The following is a 21,853-nucleotide window of genomic DNA, read 5'->3' as shown; positions in this document are numbered from 1 at the left end:
CTATGTACATTATGGATGCAATAAATACTTGAATACTAGAATACAGTGGCGGCAACACACCTGTGATTCCTCTGTTGCTACGGGTGTCCAGCGGCGGCGACGCTGATCGCTTACTATCAGGTGACCCGTCAGCTCGTTAGCAGATTCCATAAAATAAAAACATTTTTGGCGCCGCCGCTACCCTATGTGCAGTTGACGCAGCGCGCGCGTCTCGCGGCGCTGGCGCCCCTCTGTAACCTGGCGCCCTAGTCACTTGCCTAGTTTCTCTTTGGGTTAATACTAATACGGCCCTGTGTAGGGGTGTTTAAAGGGGGGGATGTGGTCGTCAGTTTTGTTATACTGAGTATTATGATTATGATTATGCGTAATGCATTTTGGTAAAGAGGAAGGAAATCGTTTAGTTCTTTATCTGTGGGTTTTGTGTTAATACTGAGATTATCGAGTATTGTTAATCTAACTATTTTGTTTGTAACTACTTTTGTGGTATAGGGAGGTAAACGAGCAGACGGATCATCTAATGGTAAGCAATCGCCGCCTTGCGTGTGCGTTGCCGAGCTTTTGTGGATTGGCCTGTTAGTCCAATCTACCTGTTTATTCTACCAAGTACCGATCTGTTTGTTTGTTTGTTTGAACGTGGTAATCTCCGGAACTACTGGTTCGAATTGAGTAATTCTTTTTGTATTGGATAGTTCATTTATCGAGAAGGGCTATAAAACATCTATGGAGTTTCTTGCTCACAGCTTCACTAGAGGTCTGACCGACAGACATCTTTTTTAAATATTGCAGTATTCGCTTAGACTTTCAAAAATGCCTTCCCGATTTATTTTGACTTTGACTTTGCCTTTGACATCACGCTTCGATCAATAGGTGCCGAGAAGAGCCGTGATTCATTAAGGGACATCCAACGAAGCAGCTCTGAATAATATCGAGAAATAGAAAAGGGGGCGTGGTCGAGTACATTAGGGGTTGTAATAGCTTCGACGTAGAATGAAAAGGTCTCAAGTTTATAGTCGTGGTGAGACGGTGGTTCGTCTCACCGCTACTCAAGGGTAATTTTCCACCAGAGATGTGCTATGTAGCTATGCTACGAAGATGTAATAGCTAAGCTGTGAAACTATGTGACCGTTTTCACTGATACTAAGTCATGTAGCTGTGCGAGGAAGATGCGCAGCTCGAGTATACGATGTATCGAGTAGGGAAGCCAAATATAGCACGTATGTTTTGATGTAAAAAACAACTTAGATGAGTCCGTTTCCACCAGTGTTAAAATATGATTGGTGGAAGCTAAACGCATCCACAGCAAAACAAAAACTTTGTCTACACGGGATTCGAATCCAAAAACCCCTTGCCTGTTAATCGCAATCACCATAGAAGCAGATTAGAAATTATAAAAGCTAACAGCCATAATAATATCTATTACAACTCCGAGGGAAGTGGAAACTATTGTTTTCTTTTTCTTCTCCTTTAAATGATATCTTCTGATTTATTTCGTTGCGGTACCAAGACAGTCATTCATGTACGCGTAGGACTTCAGTGTACCGGTGTTTGCTGGTTGTATCTACTATAGATCCTGGTGCACAGGAGTTGCAGCGGTATGGGAGGCTGTAAATCGGACTTGTCCCATAGTAAAATATTACAAATAAAATCACAACGTAACGTTACGCTTTTTTTTATCCCCGAAGGGGTAGGCAGATGCACATACGGAGTGAACTAGCAATGTCCACCCACTTTTCACCATTTGTGTATAAGTTACATGTAATAGGGATGAGCCCAGTTCATATACTGGGCAAATAGACTCTGTGCGACTACCCATGCGGATTTTCGGCGTCTAGCGTTCTGAAGCGACGCTTCACAGAGCTATCAGACCACCACAGCATGGGGCCCAGTAGGGCTGATACCTGATCCGCAGCTGCGGACTACCTAGCGGGTTATAGGGGCTTGGCTCGAAAAGCAGGAGTAGGAACGGTGTGGTTTTTAGTCAGTAAGAGTTGACATCCCTCCCGCCTCGCCCAAGGCGGGGGATAATTCGATGATTTCCCCCCCCCCCCCCTCTTATAGACTATGGCTAGTACTGAGACATTTTTCGAAAAACCGAAATAACCCAGTAGGTAAACTAGCAGCCATAATAATATCTGTTACAACTAACATTTAGTGACTAAAACTCCATAAGCCACTACAATAATAAAATGTTCAAAGGGCGTAATCCCCTAATTCGTTCATTGTGAACTTATTAATTGTGTCGGCAGCCATTTTAAGGGTGACGTTCCATAAAAACTGTCAACTGTCAAGTGATCACTCCTGTCAAATTGATGTTTAGCCTTTTGTGTCGATTAGTTAGTTAGTTACGCCCACTTTCGGTTTTTATTTGTTGCTATTATTTTTTTTTAGTAACCGTACCATATTCTGTAATATTTAATGATTACTTAAACTATTCTTTAGTAAGGATTTTGTATAGAAAACAATTGCTGAGGACTCGGGTAACCATTTAATGACTCTGAGTACGGCGGTAAGAATAGGTAGTCTGACTGCACGGTTGGTTCGGAGGCTGGGCAATATTCCCGCACGGAGTAACTCTTTGTGTGATCCACAAATTGTTGTTTCGGTTCTGGGTGTCATGTGTATGTAAACTTGTAGGTATGTTTGTCAAGACACCCACTACAAAGAAGAAAATCCTAATTTGGGGCAACGTTTTTAAAAAGAGAAAAAAGAGAGTCTACAAAAGATTTTTGAAAGTTTATTAACGTTTTATTAAAGTCTTCTGCAGTTATAGGTCGGTTCTCGAAGAAAACAGTTTTAGATATAGATACTTACTAACAAGCTGAAAAATTAACATTTAGGCTATTTTCCCACAAGAGATGTGCTATGTAGCTATGCTGCGAAGATGTAATAAGCTAAGCTGTGAAACTATGTGACCGTTTCCACTGATATTAAGTTATGTAGCGGTGCGAGTAAGATGTGCTATGAAGATGCGCTACCGCAAAGTAGCTGTGCAAGGAAGATGCGCAGTTTGAGTATGCGATGTACCTATCGATAGTAGGGAAGCCATCCATAGCACGCAACTTTCCATAATTGCGTTGCCGGCCTTTTGGGGGTTAGGAATTTAAGGGTTGTTGGGGAATCCATGGGGAAGATAACCTCACTCACACAATGAAACACAATTCACGTCGGTTCACGTCGGTTTTCTGTGAGGCCACTACCACAAAACTTCAATTTCACAAACCAAAACACAATTTGACTTTGAAACCCGAGCAGCTGACAAATATCATTTAACTTTTAACTTATTAACAGCAGATTACAAGCTTTGCAGTCGAATAATGCATCATTGTTGCATTGCTCACACCCTGCGGCCCCGCCCACAGATTATAAAAGTTTGACACCGATATTGGCTGCACATCTGTCGGTATAGAGCAGTAAACCTTTGCACATTAACGTACCAAACTTTGACTGCACTGTTTTTTTTTTTTTTTTTTTGAGGGGGGAAAATCATCCTATGACTTCTAACGCCTTAGGTGAGGCGAGAGGGAGTGTCAGACTCTTACAGACTAATAACCACCCCGTTCCTTCTCCTGCTTTTCGAGCCGGAGCCCCGGTAAACCCGCTAGGTAGTCCGCAGCTCCGGTGACTGTACTGTTGGTGCGGTGGCTAGGAAACTGGCTGCCGTGCAACGTGTCGCGTCTTCGGTACGATAGTACGAAACAACTCCGTGTGATTCACAGATAGTTGTTCCGGGTCTGGGCGTCATGTGTATGTAAACTTGTATGTTTGTAAACGCACTCACGACATTGGAGAGAATCTTAGTGTGTGGCAAAGTTAATATTAACAAAAGAAAACAAAAAAGGAATTACTCTTATAAAAATAAATTTTTGAGGTCGTAGATATGCTAACAAATATATTTTATACTACTTATTACTAATCAGTAGCAACAAAGTCTACAGTTGAATCGATGATTCCTGTTTTTGATAGGGTAAAATCATCCAATAACTTCTCGCGGTTTGGGCGAGGCGGGATTGAGTGTCAGACTCTTACTGACTGAAAACCACACCGTTCCTACTCCTGATTTGCGAGCCAGAGCCCCGGTAAGCCCACTAAGTTGTCCGCAGCTCCGGATCAGGCATCTGCCCTACTGGCGCCCCGTCTGTGGTAGTCTGATGGCTTACAGTACCTGCTAGAGACATCACAAATGCGTTGCTGGTTCATAATTATAGTTTTATGTTTTGTGATTACTGTCGTGGCCAAAATATTGTACACGTGCCTATAGTTTGCCATCCCTGGTAGATATAGGAAATGTTGTTTTATTTTTAATCGGTTTTTATACTTTGACAGATTTAACGGATTATGTGTAAGGATGCTTTTCACCAGAGAAGTGCTATGCTACGTTGCTGTGGATGCGTTTAGCTTCCACCAATCGTATTCATTCGTACACATACCTTAGCACTAGTGGAAACGAACTCAGCTAAGCTATGTTTTTTATATCGAAAGATCGCTAACTGTCTGTTGGCAAAAACTACGAGTTACGTAACACTTAACGTGTATACCTCTGCTTACTCCTTCAGCGATTGAAAGCGTAATGTTAAAATCGACAGGAAAATACAAAAGAAGAACTCAAAAAGCTGGAAAGCGAATACAAACTTTACGCGAATGCAGCAAGATCGAATTTTGTTTGTAATGGTTGTCCAAAGAAAGAATTATATGTTAGACACGCCCCTAACAAACATAGGGTGTCTCTAATGTAATTGATTTTTGAGATAATATCGAAATTGTTTGATATATTCAGTGATAGTTTGTCTGATATTGTATGCAGTGTAAGACTGCCTCGTTGGTCGAGTGGTCGCAAGTGCGACTGCCGAACAAGGGGTCTCGGGTTCGATTCCCGGGTCGGGCAAAGTATTGCTGGGCTTTTTTCGGATTTTCAAAAATTTCTCGGTAGTAGCACGGAGCCTGGAATTGTGCCCGGTATATGGCAATAGTCTCACCCCCTATTACATGGGACTTATAACACAAATGGTGAAAAGTGTGTGTACATTGTATGCCGTAATGTGCACCTCTGCCTACTCCTTCGGGGATAAAAGGCGTGACGTTGTGTGTGTTACATACGTTGTTGTGTGTAAGGCTAGGATTAATAACATTACTGATTAATTCATGGTAATTTTAACAGCATGGTGACTCGGAGGCTTAAGACGCCCGCTTCTTTGCATAAGATTGCTTGTTCCCTATCCTATTACCCCCTTCCTAATCCCCGATTCCCCAACAACCCTTAAATTCCTAACACCCAAAAAGCCGGCAACGCACTTGTAACGCGTCTGGTGTTTCGGGTGTCCATGGGCGGCGGCGATTGCTTACCATCAGGTGATCCGTCTGCTCGTTTACCGGCTTATACTAAAAGGGTTCATTCTCATAACTGATTAGTAGGATTTACATTTGGAACCTCCGCCAAGGGAATTAATTATGAGGATTTTTACGTTATATAAAAGGCTCGATATATAAAGTGTTCTAAATGTATCTGCCACAGCTTTAATGGGAGGTAGTGTTGTGTTTGAAGATTACAATAGTGAAGAAATTTCGTACCACGGACCAGTTAATTCAATTTGAGAACATAAAGAAGTTAAATAAACATTGATTCTACTCTGCATTAAGCTTTTAAAGCTCCTTTTATAATTAAGTAGGCAGGTTATACTTTCTATCATGCGGCCATTAATGTAACTCTGTTATTTCAGAGGTGTTAAAGAAAAAAAACTACAGCAAAACTATGATCACACATTATTTAATAATCGATATAATAATTTGACATATAGGCATTGCTTTTATTACACTTTAAATATTATACACATGTTAAGTTATCATTAATAATACTACTAATCACTGTTATCTCTTGAAGCTTGAGTTTATAAGGGTTTATTGATAAAATTACGGCGATTTTTTATAAAAATAAAAATCTAATGTCTGTGATGTTACAAGTTGAAAGAAAGAAAATCTTAACTGTTATGTTTTTCGGCTTACTCACGTAACTGACGAGGAACCCTAGTTTCAAGCCTCTTCAGAGGCTAATAATCATGAGCATCATCACACAAGCCGTAAAACATAATAATTAATTTGTAAAGTTATATAAGTAATAGAGAAATCTTGTTTTATCGATAGAAACACACTTTAACCATACCAGACTATGGTCTGGTATGGTTAAAGTGTTAGCTAATTCTATGGAATTAGCTAAGTAAAGTATATAACAATGATGATACCTTGACATAATTATATAGGGTTTAAAGCTTAGAATAAATGATTTGACTTTTAACAAGACGTTTTAACATTAGCTCTATCGAATTTTCGACAAATATTTTTTACCAGATAATTTGGATTAAGAATGTTTGGTCGTTAACATCTCAGACATCTTTAATTGATTTTGTCTGGACTTTAAGAGAGACTATGACCTCTGAGTTTGTTTCGGCATTTCTTCTCAGAGTAGTCCGATAGGAAATGCCGGCCTCATCTAGTTATTTAAGAGACTGACGTGTAAAAGACTTACATTGTAACCTATTTGCAAAAATAAATATCATTTATCATTTACGGCAATCATCCCTAAAACTCAAGCTCCAAAAAACACAATTGGTCCATTAACCAATAATTAGCTCGGCCGGCCATTTTGAAAATGTCTCAGATTTACTTGATTCATAGTCGCCATACGGCCAGGCATTGAAACGTCAAACATAGGGCTGCGACCACTCACAATCGGTTCCCTATCCAATCGATTATTCGAATCGATTTTTGTTGCACTTAAGAACGCTGACGTCTGTGATTGTAGGAGGCTGCCTGGTAGTGGTGGCTGCCTTTCTAATCGATACTGAAGATTTTGTTTCTCCATCTGATGGTGTTGCGTTCGAATCGCGAATCGATTTACGTGGACGGGTATGGGAACCACTATTTTGGTGCCGGAACCATTTTTGCTGGAATGGCTGCCGGACGCGAGGCCCGCTTTCACGCGTTTCCATTTCGCTCGACGATTTTGAAACCATATTTTTACCTGCGGACAAGGGGTTAGAGTTAGTTAGGTTAGGAAATTAAGGGTTTTTAAGTATATTGTAAGTTTATAAAACTTGTAACTTCGTTAAGGAAGCTGCGAGAGACATATCTTCTACAACGCCAAATGTACCTCGTTGCCTGACTGCCTCGTTAGTCGAGAGGTTGTAAGCGTGACTGCCGGACAGGGGACTCGGGTTAAATTCCCGGTCGGGCAAAGATTACTAGGCTTTTATTAGTTTTTCGAAAATTTCTCAGTAGTAGCACGGAATCTAGAATTGTACCCAGTATATGGCAATAGGCTCACCTCCTATTACATGGGATTTATAACACAAATGGTGAAAAGTGGGTGTACATTGTATAGCATTAGGTGCCATAATGTGCACCTCTGCCTACCCCTTCGGGGATAAAAGGTGTAACGTTGCAATGTTTTGTTCCTCACCTGAACTTCACTAAGTTTCAAAGCGGAGGCTATTTGTGACCTCTCAGTGAGGCTCAAATACTTCTTGGCGTGGAACTCCCTCTCCAGCTCCAGGAGTTGTTCCGATGTGAAGGCAGTTCTTCTTCTTCTCGCCTTGTTCTCTCTCGCTGTGTCTGTCGAGTCTTCCGGGTCAGGCTCCGAGTCGTTTCCTGGTGGAAGAAGATGGGTGTTAGTGAGGATTGATTACCTTATTGATATTTATTAGTCTTTTGTCGCGATTGCTTCATGTGAAGCAGTCTTTTATTTTACTAGCTTCTGCCAGCGGCTTTGCTTGCGTTACCGTGGGATATAAAGTTTCCTATCACCCAAGTCAGCTCATACCCTGTCTGTATACCAAAATTTCATCAAAATCCGTTCAGTAGTTTCAGCGCGATTGACGAACAAACATCTGAATTTACACATTTTTATCATACATATATGTTGTATAGAAAAAAAAACGGACCCTATAGGTTAGGCAGAGACATAGGAACACCAATACTAACAAGATTAGGTAGCTATAAGCATAGTTGTTTCTCAAATAAATAAGTAATAATCATAGTTCTTTTTAAAATCAACTATTTGATTAATCGCAGATTTGTGTTTAGAAATTAAAACATACCTAACAATTACTGCCGTACTCAGAGTCATTTAACGGTTACTTAACCTAATCCTTAGCAATTGTTTTCGGAACAAACTCGTTACTAAGGAATAGTTAAAGTAATCATGCAATGACTCTGAATACGACAGTTAAACAACGCAGAAATATTGTTTAAAAACATAAAATACGTATATTCCCTTTCTCATAATCTCAATAAAATGAACAATCAGTTATATACACCAGAATCTACCCGAAATAATTATACCAGACTCCCTATAACAATAGGAGATAGGCGTGAAAATATTAATAGTAATACCGTACAACGATTAAATCCAGTTAAAATGGTTAACATTAAACTATTATTCATGCAGTAACAGTCAGGCATTATAACGCTAACTGCACTGTTGTTAAAATAACAATTAAACATGTTTTCTATACTGACTAATGTGTAGGGGGCGTGGTTGTCGCGTTAGGGCGCGTTGCGATATGTGCGCGGTAGTTTTGAAAGGGAATAAGTGCGTATTGCAGTATAGTGGCTTTAATTTAATCGGGGGTTTGCGCGGTGTGTGATGTAGCTTAGAATTAGATCGAATAGACGTTTGGGGCCTTTTAAGCCCCTTTTGAAATATGATGTTTAAAAAGCTAGATTAACATTTTTTCATTCAAGAAAACCTTCACTTCATTTAGGGGTTTTTTGCTGGCTTTGGAGATATTTAGGGCTAAATAAGTGTCCCTATTTCAGGTCAATTGATGAATTACAAACACGCAAAACTGGAAGCAATGATCTGGCTAGAAAAGCAAGAGTAGGAACGCGGTGATTTTTAGTCAGTTAGAGTCCTCCTTCTCGCCTCGCCAAAGGCAGTAGAAGTAATTAGTTTTTTTTATGGAAGATCGCAAACGAGCAGTCGAGTCACCTGCTGGTTAGCGAACAGCGCCGCCCATGGACACTTGGAACACCAGAGGAGCCACAGATGCGCTGCTGACCTTTTAAAAATAAATACGCAATTTTCTTCAAGGTTTGAAAGTATCGGTTTCGGAAATACCGCCAACGACAGTCAATACACAGTTTTGCTGTGCGAGGCAGAAAATTTAGTGAGAAGCGCATAGTAATGGTCTGCCAACCATCTATATTTCCTTATGATTTTCCATGATACCAACCACTAAACTAACATCACAGTTAAACTAAAAGATATCGCAATAAACTCGACTAAATAGACCATAAACCTCGACCGCCATTATAGAGTAGAAAGCGCGGGAAATAGGGAGTGGAATGACAAATAGTCGCCATGACAGTTGCAGACGTATTGTCGTTTAATAGTTTTCAGATCTTTCCTGGCCATTGATTTTATAAATTATTGGTTTCCAATGGTGGTTTTAATGTTTTTTAATATCTATGTTTGGTTGTAAGTCTACTGATCCGGAGGTGCGGACTACCTAGCGGGTTTACCGGGGTTCCGGCTCGAAAAGCAGGAGTAGGAACGGGGTGGTTTTTAGTCAGTAAGAGATTCGGACAAACCCTCTCGCTTCGCCCAAAGCTGGTAAAACCATTGGATAATTTCCCCCTCAAAAAACTACAGAATTTAATTTCTACTTGTTATTTTTTTATTTTAGTTGCAATTAAACGGTATGGTCCATTCGTTGGCCGCCTGGCCTCTGCGCAATTAATTGCGACTAGAATACCCGCAGCCCAAACCTGGGCTTATAATTTCTTGACTAATTATTGACATTAAATAATTTGATTTAAAAACTTAAAAAGTTAAAAAATACTTCAAATCTTAAACCCTCTTACACAGTAATTTCACCGTCGACCACTGTACCTACCAATGATACAATAAAAATAACATCATCAAGAGCGCTGACAGATGAACTTTGAGCCTCCTCTACATAGAAGCAGTACGCATAATTTGCACACTTGGTGTAGCGTATAGAATATCGCAGTTTAAAAGATTCAAGTTTATCAGAGAGCGCTATAGTACCCGGGTGAATTTCCCAAATGACTTTTTTTTTGTCTTTAGTGAAATTCGTATTTGAAAAAAGAAATATTGTTCTGGATTATTTTTTTTTGTATTCAATAGGCAGTTATTGGGTTGTGGCAAAAATATAATTTGCCTAGGACTATATATAAGGGTAGAAAAAATACATAAACCTCAATTTTTCTCATATCGGTGGCTGTCCCTCTACTTTTTTTACTGACAAAAATGCTTATACACTTGTAAAAATAAGTAAGTTAAGTATGTAACTAATTTTATTTAATAGACTATTAGTTTTATTATTAACATAGAGCATATTTTAATACATAACCGACGTTTATAATTACTGAGAGGCACAAACATACTTGTCTCGAAAAATGCTCTCATATCGGTGGCCAAAAGTAATTTAAACCTAACTTTACATCGGCGGGTCCGACAGCGTCCCCACCCCAATATTATTTCCCTCGTTAGAGTGCGCTAGCGCGCAGTGAAGACGGACGCGTGTCAAGTCGCTGCATTTTCCCGCCAATAACGTAAGTATGCCATTTCAGTTGCTCCCGGACAATTATTTTATGTTATCGGTGGTTCCATTTTTTCAGTGTAATGAGTAGTTTTATTATTATTGTTTGGTTCTAACAGCATCAGCAAGTGAATTAACTACATTGGCTGTTACTCAATTTATCCTAAATATAATACATTTTCTTTAATCTTCTAAAACGTGTGTTTTTTCTCACGTCGGTGTTCTCATATCGGTGTAATCGGTGGCATTTTTTACCACCGATATGATAATTTACACCGAAATGATAAGAAAATTCAATCGGTGTCCTAGGTTATCATATCGGTGTTACGGACGTACAGTTTCTTTCACATCGGTGTATGCTTTATCATATCGGTGGATTGTTTTATCATGTCGGTGGATTGCTTTATCATAACGGTGGATTGTTTTATCATCTCGGTGTCTTTTTATCATATCGGTAGATCCTGTGTAATTTCGTGCGGTGCGGTCGCGGCGCCAGCGCCGGAGCGATGTTGATGTGGCTGCGGTTATTATAAAAACTTACTATATAATACTAATAATGATTTATTAGTATTGGGTTATTGGTAAAACACTAACAACCTCTCAGGACTATATTAGTGACACCATAAACAACAACTTTTGTTTTATGACTTTTTACAAAACGTTAATACATAATAATATAACAAAAAGTAAATTTGAAGTTTTCGTTGTTCTATCTAACACATTTTAAATTTGTTTTGTCGTACCTACAACTCCCGTTCACTGTCACTCGGTATGTATTCTTAGTGTACTGTATAAAAGTTTGATGAATTAAAATCTGATAAATGATTAAAAGTCGTAAAACAAAAGTTGATGTTTATGGTTTCAGTAATATAGTCCTGAGAGGTTGTTAGTTTTTTACTAATAACCCTGTATATACATATATATATATATATATATATATATATATATAGGGTATTGTTGTATTTAACTAATAATAATATACATATAAGTGCTGTGATTAGCTATGAATACATAGTCTCTTTTGACTTAAAACTATAATTATGATGCTATTTTACAAATGCGGAGTACGAAGATGGCAATTCAAGTTATGTTGTGATTAATGTTTAACTTAAAGGCTGATTTATATAAAAAACAAAATAATTTTACTAGCAGATTTAATGTATGCTTAACTTTACTAAATATTTGACTAGATGTAGAGTATTTGCTTATTAGCAGTAGCGTTAAGATTGTTTACTAGATGTTGATTGTTGATGTTAGATATAAACGATCTGTAATCTGTGATTTGTACTGAAAACAAAGTTTTTTTTTAAGGTAAATAATAATTAAAGCTGTGATTATTGTAGTGTGGTTATGTTTAATGTTAAACTGAAAAGTCTGATTAATTAGGTATTTAGACTTACAGTTATTTTTATTGTTATTATTGTAAAACAATTAGCTGGATCGTCCACAGTAATAAATGTGTATTTTGCAATTTTATCCCTTAAGAGATTTTTTATTTATCTTTGTGCTTCATTTTAATAAAGACATTGGTAATACAAATGTATATTCTTTATTAAAACTCTAAGAACCTATAGTAAAATAATTAAAAAGAAAAAGTAGAAAGTAAATATAATAAAATAGGTATAATTTATTTTTAAATCAATTCTCGTTGGATGTATTCTTCTTTCATGAGACCAGACAGTTCAGGTCTTCAGTTCGTTCACCCTTGTAAAAATATATAGGCACCTATACTAACTATATTTCAAAGATAGATAGATTATCATATCGCTGGATATGTTATCATTTCGGTGGATAAGTTTATCATTTCGGTGGATAAATTTATCATATCGGTGGATAACCTTTTCATATCGGTGTACATAAAAAAAAAATCGGTGACGGTTTATCATATCGGTGGAAACCAGAATTCAAACTGATTTTTCTTCTAAGTTTTACATGATATGTTGATGATGTTAAATTTGGGAATATATACTATCCTAAAGATTACATAAAACCTAAAAAATAAGCAAAATATGTACATAAACAAAAAAAGCACCGATATGATAAAAAAATGGCATTTGTTGAAATTCACCCACCCAATCTCTGTCTAATGTGTAGTCCCTTAATCGGTACGATACCCGCGGAAAGAGTAACTTTCTATAGTTCTATAGTTTTAGTAGTGAAAAATATATTCTACTTTAAGAAAATCATCACTTTTCAAACTCAGTCTTCAAACCACATGAATTGGGGCTCGCCGTCTTCCCTTCACCCCAACGGTCTAATGATTAGATTTGTCCGTCTGTGGGCGTGGCGCTGACTCGGCTCTCGGACTTTTTATCGGCCATTTGACCGGGATCCCGGGGTTATGACTGGGCAAAAACTGAGGGAGCATCACTATTGATGTCTACTGATGGACGGATGGGAAGATTTTTGTCAAGTAGTTTTGTTTGGTGCTGATGCAAGACTATTCTAAACGTGTGCAAATCTTTGAAGGTTATGAGAAAAACTTAAATAGTACTTTCTAGGTATATTACACCAAAAGGAAAACTTCGTGAGGAAGCCTAGGCTTATAATTTCTAATTATTAGTTCAACACGCATTGAGAAAGCGTGGTGATTAATGCTCAAACCTTTTCGGTATGAGAAGAAGCCTTTGGTCAGCAGTGGCCACTTATAGGCTGTTGATACGTGTATATGTGTAATATTTAGTAAGTACGCGATTATTCGCCGTTTGTCTGTCATCTAAATAATCTTAGAAAGTTCATATAGCTCGGAATAAGTCACATTGGTCCTTGCCGTTGGTAGGTTTCGCTTCCAAAATCCCCCAATTTTTTCATTCATGAGAAGCGGGCGTCTTAAACCTCCGGCCCTCCAAAATTAAATATTACACGAAGATCAAAACATAACATAGTATCTTTGTTCTTTATGTATCAGAAGGCGAGGCCTTATGTTATGGTAATATTATTCATACATTTCCCATTAACGCTAAAATGTACGAGTAAACAAATACATCAACAGTTTTTACGCCCTTTAGGCCCCAATCCATCAAGCATTCGAGGAAAAACGGCCAAAGTGACAGAGTGAAAATTTAAACTGAAATAAAACGTGACCACAATTTTTACTAAATGTTTATCGTAATCGATACATCTGAATCGACTAAAATGCATTCGAGTTTACAATCGATTTAACTCGCCGCTCGTACAATGTAATTTAGAATTCGATGCGCGACTGTGCGGGGCTTTATGCGTTTACAAAGTTATTCGATGCAGGCGTAATGGCCGCTTTTCGTTTGAATTTAGTTCTTTTTGACAGTAAATCTAAGATGGCGGAGTTTACAATTCATTTGGCGCTTTCGATAACTGTCAATCGTCGTTCGAGTGTGGTGAATAAATATATTTATTTGCTAAAGGGATCTTTTATCGTGTTTTCCATGGAAAATGTCGGTGCGGTCTGCTTTTAGAAGTCACTGCGTGTCCGATTGCACGTATTTAGTCGTGTAATTGGTATTTTATTGAGATTTTCACGAATTTATTATTTCTTTGTTCTTTCTTCTTAGATTTTGGATGTGGTTGTTAATGTGACGTTTGTTCGAATTTACGTTTTTAGGTATTGATGTTTAAAATGTTCAGGTTTATCAGAGAAGTCAGAGCCAAAGTCAAAGCATTTATTTCAATTAATCCTAAATTAGGCACTTTTGAAACGTCAAATTGAATTTTCCGTCAGTCTGTCTGTCAGTCAAGCAGGAGGTGAGGTTACCGGATGCCTAGTTACCCACCTTCCCAATCTCTGATTCCCCAATAACCCTTAAATTTCTAACTATCAAAAGGCCGGCAACGCATTTGTAACGCTTCTGGTGTTTCAAGTGTCCAAGGGCGGCGACCATCAGGTGATCCGTCTGCTCGTTTACCGGCTTATACCATAAAAAAACCTATTGGTAAAAGGAAGAAAAACTTCTCTGTAACTCAAGGTTAGATATTTACCAACAACTGAATAAAGCATTATTCAATTATGGTTTGTCGCTGGCAATATTCCAGATGCAAGTTTTAATAAACGCTTACCTATTGTATAAACAGAACATAACGCATTATTTCCTCGTAGACTGAGACCCATGCGGACTACCTAGCAGGTTTACCGGGGCTCCGACTCGAAAAGCAGGAGGGACGGGGTGGTTTTTAGTCAGTTAGAGTCTAAAAGTCTGAAGAGTCAGTAAGAGTCTGACACTCCCTCTCACCTCGCCCAAGGCAGGAGAAGTCATTGGATGATTTCCCCCGTCAAAAAAAAAAACAAACGACTGAGACCCAGAGGTCTAGACGCCCGCTTCTCATTTATGAGTAAACAGCAAGTGCCAATGTGACGTTTTCTGAGTTATATGTACTTTCTAAGAATATTTAGACACCACTGACAAACGGTGAAGGAAAACATAGTGAGAAAACCTGGGCTTATAATTTCTATTTATAAATTTGAAATCGCCAACCGAACAAGGGTGGTGATTACTTAATGCTCTAACTTTTTCTGTGTGAGAAGAAGCATTTGGTCAGTAGTGGTAGTTGAAAATTCGAAATAATTTATTTTTAACTGTGAAAGTTAGTTTTTATGAATTGGGTAACAATTCATAAAAAGTAAATCACTAAAAATAAACAAAGTATAAATACTACTAGAACAAAAACTGCAACCAATGCAACGAAAAAGAAATTGCATACAACGTCACGCCTTTTATCCCCAAAGGAGTAGGCAGAGGTGCACATTACGGCACGTAATGCCGCTATACAATGTACACCCACTTTTCACAATTTGCGTTATAAGTCCCATGTAATAGGTGGTGAGCCTATTGCCGTATATACCGGGCACATTTCCAGACTCCGTGCTACTACTGAGAAATTTTCAAAAACTCCAAAAAAAGCCCTGTAATGAGTCGCACGACCCGGAAATCGCAGCCGAAAGCGGCCAACAAGGTAGTGAGCAAAAAAAAATACTAGAAAAAAAAATACTCCTAGCAAAATGTGACAGATGTCACCTTCCGATTCCCGCCAAAACGGCAACAAATCGGTATACTTGTCAATTTCACGCTACAGATGCGATCGAGTGGCGTGAAATAATGTTTTAAAACGTCAAGCAGCCATTTCTAATTGCGTTCAGTTGTTGATTTCAAATGTTTAGGGGATCTAGCGGAGTTGTGTGAACTGATTCGAGTAGCTATTAATACTGGGGTCGAGGATGTCTTAAAATAAATTTGTAATGCGTTGTCTTTTAAGCTTAAAAGCTAGCCTATATCCTCTTGATGCGGAGCTGCGGACTACCTAGCTGGTTTACCGGGGCTCCGGCTCGAAAAGCAGGAGTAGGAACGGCGTGATTTTTAGTCAGTAAGAGTCTGACACTCCCTCTCGCCTCGCCCTAGGTGGGAGAAGTCATTGGATGATTTTTTCACCTCAAAAAAATCGACCGCTATCTTATGTACTTCGAATTACTTAAATAGTTTATGCACAAGAAGATTAGTTGAGCTTTAAGTTGTTTAAACAGGTAATGAATAAATTACCGCACCCTAGACTCCTAAACGGACATATAGCGCCCAGATTAGCGACATATTAAAGAAGGGCCAAATTAAAAGTACCCTTAATGAAAAGACTGATGACTGTTAATGAAGCGAGAGAGGTAGAGAGGCTACGGCTTTCCATTTACCGTAAAAAATAATATTAGACAGCTGCTGCAAAACATCGCGACTGCAGGATCATGTTGTATTATACCTTTTAACTTCATACCAATCTTTACTTAAAAAAAAAAAACAAGAGATCAAATCAACTATTTGATCAAATTGTTTACGAAAACATTGCATTAGAGACCAAACAGATCAGAATGAGTAAAATAAAATTGTACTCCCAAAGGGCGCGTTACAAGTGACCGGGGTGCCGAGCGTCGGTCGCGTCGGGTGATGTCCGAGTGGACAAAGTGGGAGAGCGTTCAATAACACTATCAATTTGTTTTATTCCCTGAAGGCAAGTCAGAGCTCTCTACGGTTATATTACAGTCGTTTATAGCTGATTTTATTATACGCCATCTAATATAAGGTGTTCTAAAAGTATCTGCCACGGCTTTAATGGGAGGTAGTGTTGTGTTTGAAGATTGCAATAGTGAAGAAATTTCGTACCCCGGATCAGTTAATTCAATTTGAGAACATAAAGAAGTTAAATAAATATTGACTATATTGATAAAGTGGTTCACCAAAACGCACGATGCGTTGCTTCGTCCAAGCGACGAAGACAGTGAAAGTGATAGCTCTTTCATAACAAACTCATAGGTAGATTTTTTATATGAAGAAAGCTCATAATCAATCATTTATATTTACTATAGTAATCTTCCAACACGACACTACCTCCCAATATAGCCCAAATCCCTCCCAATATAAAGCTTCTTCTACAGTTATTTACTATGAACGGAAGAAAATAATGATTGCCTAACCAGAGACAATAGTAGCTTGTTATACTAAATTGTACGCTTTGTAACAAAGCCATATTTTTTGTAACCATTCGTGGACTGTCAACGAATAGTTACTGTCTCTGTACTGAATCAATATTTATTGTCTTACTTTCATAGCTAATTAATTTGCTTGTCAATCATTATAATTTACGATAGTCTACTATTCGTATTACTACTTATTAATATAAAAAGCTGAAGAGTTTGTTTGTTTGAACGCGCTAGTTTCCGAAAATACTGGTCCGATTTTATTAATTATTTTAATTTTAATGTTGGATAGTACATTTATTGAGGAAGCAATATAACATCACGCTGCGGTCAACAGGACCCAAGCAGCGGGTGTTTCTTTGTTCTTGTCATTTCTCTTTTAAGTCTATTATTATAATTTTGTATTTTAAGTATTTGTGTTTTTAAACAATCTCTGCGTGAATAACTGTCAAATAAATGCTATTTCTTTCTTCTTTCAAATAGGTACCTACCGAAGTACATCAATACATCTATTTTTGCTCCGTGAATACTTTTACCTTTTTTTTGTCATACCAATTATGTATGTTAATTATTTTTTAATCGGTGCAAATAAACTGTTTTTCTTTCTTTCTTTCTTCTTTCATCTACGTGGCCCGACAATCCCGACATCTCGTGGGATGACAAATGGGCCTACTTGTGGCTCGGTGTCCATTAGACACACACCTTGGCCATTATAGGAAGCTGTGTGAGGACATTGTTCTATAGATTTAAGAAATATTGTCTCGTTAGTGGAGGGTTTACAAGTATTAATACTGAGTTCATTGTCTTGAGTCCGATTTTTGGATCTCTTTGGTTATAATTTTTAAGGCATTGTCAATGTATAATCAAAGTCTAAACAGACTTGGTTAAGTGATCGTGTTATCATTTAATGTATTTTTACTAGAACAAGATTTATATGAGCAAAAAAGTTCAAAATTGGAAAGTAAATTAATTTTCATTCGGATCTACAATTTGAAACTAGTTAGCACTTAGCTTCACTGATGGACAGACTTTTTTTTGTTGACGTTTCAAAAGTATGATAAGGGGTTTTATGAAATTACAAAGTAATAATCGGAAGGTCGGAAAAGTAAACTGTCGAAACTTTCCTTTTAATGTACAGCAATGTATCCGAATCTATAGAGTGCAGCGTGCAGTGGTGCAGCGGCTGCACCAACTACACGGCTAGCAATTACCGCCGCCCATTGAAGGAATAGTAATTTGAGATTTAATTAGACTACACCAACATGCAGTTCTTTTTTAAGGGGGAAAATCATCCCATGATTCCCGCTTTGGGCGCGGCGAGAGTGTCAGATTCTTACTGACTAAAAACCACCCCATTCCTACTACTGCTCTTCGAACCAGAGCCCCGGTAATCCGTTAGGTCTTCTGCAAATCAGTAACCTACCTACGGTTTGCTTAATTGCTGTTTTTTTCGGATTTTCACTATTATATTTCTCAGTAGTAGCACGGAGTCTGGAATTTTGCTCAGTATTTGGCAATAGGCTCACCGCCTATTACCTACAGGGGACTTGTTGTATAACACAAATGGTGGAAAGTAAGTGTACATTGTATAGCATTACGTGCCGTAATGTGCACCTCTGCCTACCCTTTCGGGGATAACAGGTGTGACGTTGACAAACATACGGTAAAGGAAAAGGAAAACTGCAAAGGAGGTGAAGGAATTATGAGTTTGAAATCACCATGATTTTATTCTGAGCAAATCAGAGATTTACTTACTCTAATTCAATGAAAAATGAAGTTTCGTCCGAAACTTCGCAGATTTCGTACTACAATTCTATTTATTGCGAATTTTCGTGGACAAAGAAGAACAAATGAAATGAAGATAAATAAATAGAATTTTTGATATTATAAATAAAACGTTATTTTAAGTAATTTTATTAGTAAATCAATAAAACCTACGGCCGAAGAATTAACGAAACTTCGCATTCTCACCCCCGATTACTTGGAACTTATAACATAAATAGTGAAAAGTGGGTCTACATTGTACAGTGGCATTTACGGCCGCACTCAGACACATTTAATGGTAACGTAAACTATTCCTTAGTAAGGATTTGCTAAGGACTGGGTTAAGTAACCATTAAATCACTCTGAGTACGGCGGTTAGTGCCGTAATGTGCACCTCTGCTTACCTCTTCTAGGATAAAAGGCGTGACGATATGATTAGTACCTGATTAGCCAAATTAGCCAAAATACCAACAAACCTTGGTTAGTTTCCTCTCCGCCATCACTCTCAGCCTCACTCCCGACACTCACAGGACTCTCCCTCTTCTCCTCTTCACGATTTTCCCTCACTGGCGCCGGTACGGACCCAAGCACTCTTGACAGCCACGGTTCTGGATACCCTAGTAGAAACGGGAATCCATTTTGTTGTAAAAATGGCGCGTAATATCTCATCTGATTAAATCCTTCCAATCGTTCGTTTTCCTCGTCTTCTGAATTTCGAGAACTTTCTGAGATATTATTCTCTATGTCTATTTCAGGTGATTTCCGATCTCCAATCAGAGATTCTATGGAAAATGGCTTCGGTACCTTTTTCTGAGTTTGTGTCTCACTTATTTCGACTTTTGACTCCATTTTTTACGATTAACACTAAACCTTTTTATTTCAGACACTTTTTTTTATTTGAAAAATCACAAGCTAACAGCCTTTATTTCGTTGCATTTTTATTTTGGTTAAAATACGGTCAGTTCCAATTGGATTTTTAGGCTTTTCACTTTAAATAAAGGTGTGAATTTGACAAAAATATCACTTATAACTTTTTAGTTACATGTCTATTATCGTTTTAATTTCAATTCAAGTTCATTGTCATCACTATAAAATTACTTATTTGTATTTTTTAGCAACTATAACCAATTGTCCGTTTTCTAAATATATTTTTTTTACAAATCACAATATAAACTAGCGTAGCACGACACGTCTGTACTCCGCGACAATCGCGCGTAAACTCACTCGCGTCTCGCCACGCCTCCATACGGGGTGTTGTCAAAACGTTATTTTATTTTATTACTGCTAACCACTCGACAAGGGAATGTAAGCTTTATTACCATCGTCATAATACTCCTGTCATTATCCTCTAACTACATCGCTAACGAGCCTATTATTACACTAGGCAAACATAAACCGACCTCTATCTCTTGCATGTTAAAGATCACTTTCGTGCAACAGCAATAACGATTCAAATTCAAATAATTACCATTGAATTTCCAACTCTATTGTTTTAGCAACAGCGTATAATGTGTATAAAACTACAATTTCAACATAAGACGTTTTGGTTTTGTCGAATCGATGATTAAGAATACTTTTGTGTGATGTTAGAAAGGGATGGCGAGTGTTAAAATGGTAGGTTAGAAAGAGATGTGGCTAGTAATATTTGTGGAGGCAGTGTACCAGTGGTAATTGGTGGTGATCACAATGTTTTGCCGGTGTCAGCACAGGGTATAAATTTCATTGCCTTGTGCCCCGTTTGAAACGAGCTACTTGCTCGACTATTTTCATTCTAGTCGCCTTTTTATTGGCTTTTTGAATTCTAGGCGATTATTTGTAGAGTTCCTAGGTTAGGAAAGGTGTTTGATTCTGTGTGTGACTGCAAATGTGTCATGATTAACCTCTCCTGTCGGTATATGAGACATAATAGAAAACACATTGCCTCGCGTAGATCTGTGTTCCACTTAGCACAGGTGAAAAGAAAGTTACTTTTTCTTTTTTATATCAATGTGGGATTAAAATTGGCAATAGGTACATCTATTATATGGGACTTAAAACATAAATAGTGAAAAGTGGGTGCAGATTGTACAGTGGCAAAACGTGCCATAATGTGCAGCTCTGCCTACCACTTTGGGGATAAAAGCCCGCTTGATGAGGTGCAGTTACCACAGCCTTCGTAACATCTACAAAGCCAGGACTGTTACTTGAGTACTATTGATTTTAATTGTGCCTAATAACTTACTTATTCTGTGGCTTAAGTTTGTGTGCTCCATCCTCGGCCACATCTACGCTTCGCCGTTATGACAGTAAGCAGGTTGTTGGTCAAACGCAGACTTATCAACGCTAAAAAAAGTATAATGCATCACTACATAGAATAAAACAATGACGCTTTTAGCGAAGTGTGTCTGCATGCCTATATTTTTAAAATTATGCAACAGATTTTAATCGTTTTTTTTCTCATTACAAGAGGAAAGTCTATATGAATAATAATTCTATATGAGTATGAACTACGAAGCCGCAGGCAAAAGCTAGTATTATAACACATTCGGACACAATAGTCGTAAAATAATAATTAAACATATTACAATGGTTCTTTGTCTACCTAACTTAGGTATGTGGGCAGGTATCAAACCTTAAACGTAAGCACTAAGAGGTCAACCAGTATCCTTCTATATTTACAGTCATTGCATATCGCTATGAAATTAACCTGTAATAAAATATAGTTTTTGAAATATGACGCGAAAACGTCGATGACAAAATAATATAATTAAAGAAATCATAATATTTTGAAGGAATCAGAATTGGTACAGCTCAAAACGATTTAATTTTTTTCCCCGAGTCAGACGATCTAAGATTTTTTTAAGATATAACCCGGTAAGCATACCTATCACCTGATGTTAAGCAATCGCTATTGCCATGAACACCCGAAAGACCAGAGACGTTACAAATGCAGTACCAGTCCGGTCGAGCCGGCTCGTTCGTGCCGAAACAAGGCTCTTCGACACTTAAATTCTACCTGATATCTGAATTTAGTAGAATCTGGTCTTTATTCCCAACAGGTAGCCTCCTTTTGAAGTCTCCCTCCATCATCCGCAAAGTTACTCTAGATAAGTTTTTTTTTATT

The 21,853-nt window shown here is 37.9% G+C and overlaps 1 protein-coding gene across 1 annotated transcript; it reads right to left on the bottom strand.

The window, feature by feature from the left end:
• Window positions 1-5,745: 5,745 nt before the first annotated feature.
• Window positions 5,746-19,941, bottom strand: LOC118279854 (homeobox protein GBX-2). Its single transcript, XM_035599678.2, has 3 exons — window positions 19,227-19,941; window positions 7,451-7,638; window positions 5,746-7,012 (listed from the first exon to the last, which is right to left on the bottom strand). The coding sequence occupies exons 1-3, from the start codon at window positions 19,597-19,599 to the stop codon at window positions 6,617-6,619; spliced, it is 957 nt and encodes a 318-aa protein (XP_035455571.2). The 5' UTR covers window positions 19,600-19,941; the 3' UTR covers window positions 5,746-6,616.
• Between the last annotated feature and the right edge of the window lie 1,912 nt (window positions 19,942-21,853).

Source organism: Spodoptera frugiperda, chromosome 22, assembly GCF_023101765.2.
Source record: "Spodoptera frugiperda isolate SF20-4 chromosome 22, AGI-APGP_CSIRO_Sfru_2.0, whole genome shotgun sequence".
In the NCBI taxonomy this organism is placed as follows: Eukaryota; Metazoa; Arthropoda; class Insecta; order Lepidoptera; family Noctuidae; genus Spodoptera; species Spodoptera frugiperda.
Note: the sequence above shows the minus strand (reverse complement) of the source record. Positions and strands in the feature narration are given on the sequence as shown.

What these genes read in the sequence shown, in the direction of transcription:
- LOC118279854 (XM_035599678.2), bottom strand. Translation starts at nt 19,599, where the DNA reads ATGGAGTCAAAAGTCGAAATAAGTGAGACACAAACTCAGAAAAAGGTA. An exon ending in CGGAGAGGAAACTAACCAAG is followed by an intron (nt 7,639 to 19,226) that starts GTTTGTTGGTAT and finishes TTCTTCCACCAG; the next exon opens with GAAACGACTCGGAGCCTGAC. An exon ending in TGAAACTTAGTGAAGTTCAG is followed by an intron (nt 7,013 to 7,450) that starts GTGAGGAACAAA and finishes CCTTGTCCGCAG; the next exon opens with GTAAAAATATGGTTTCAAAA.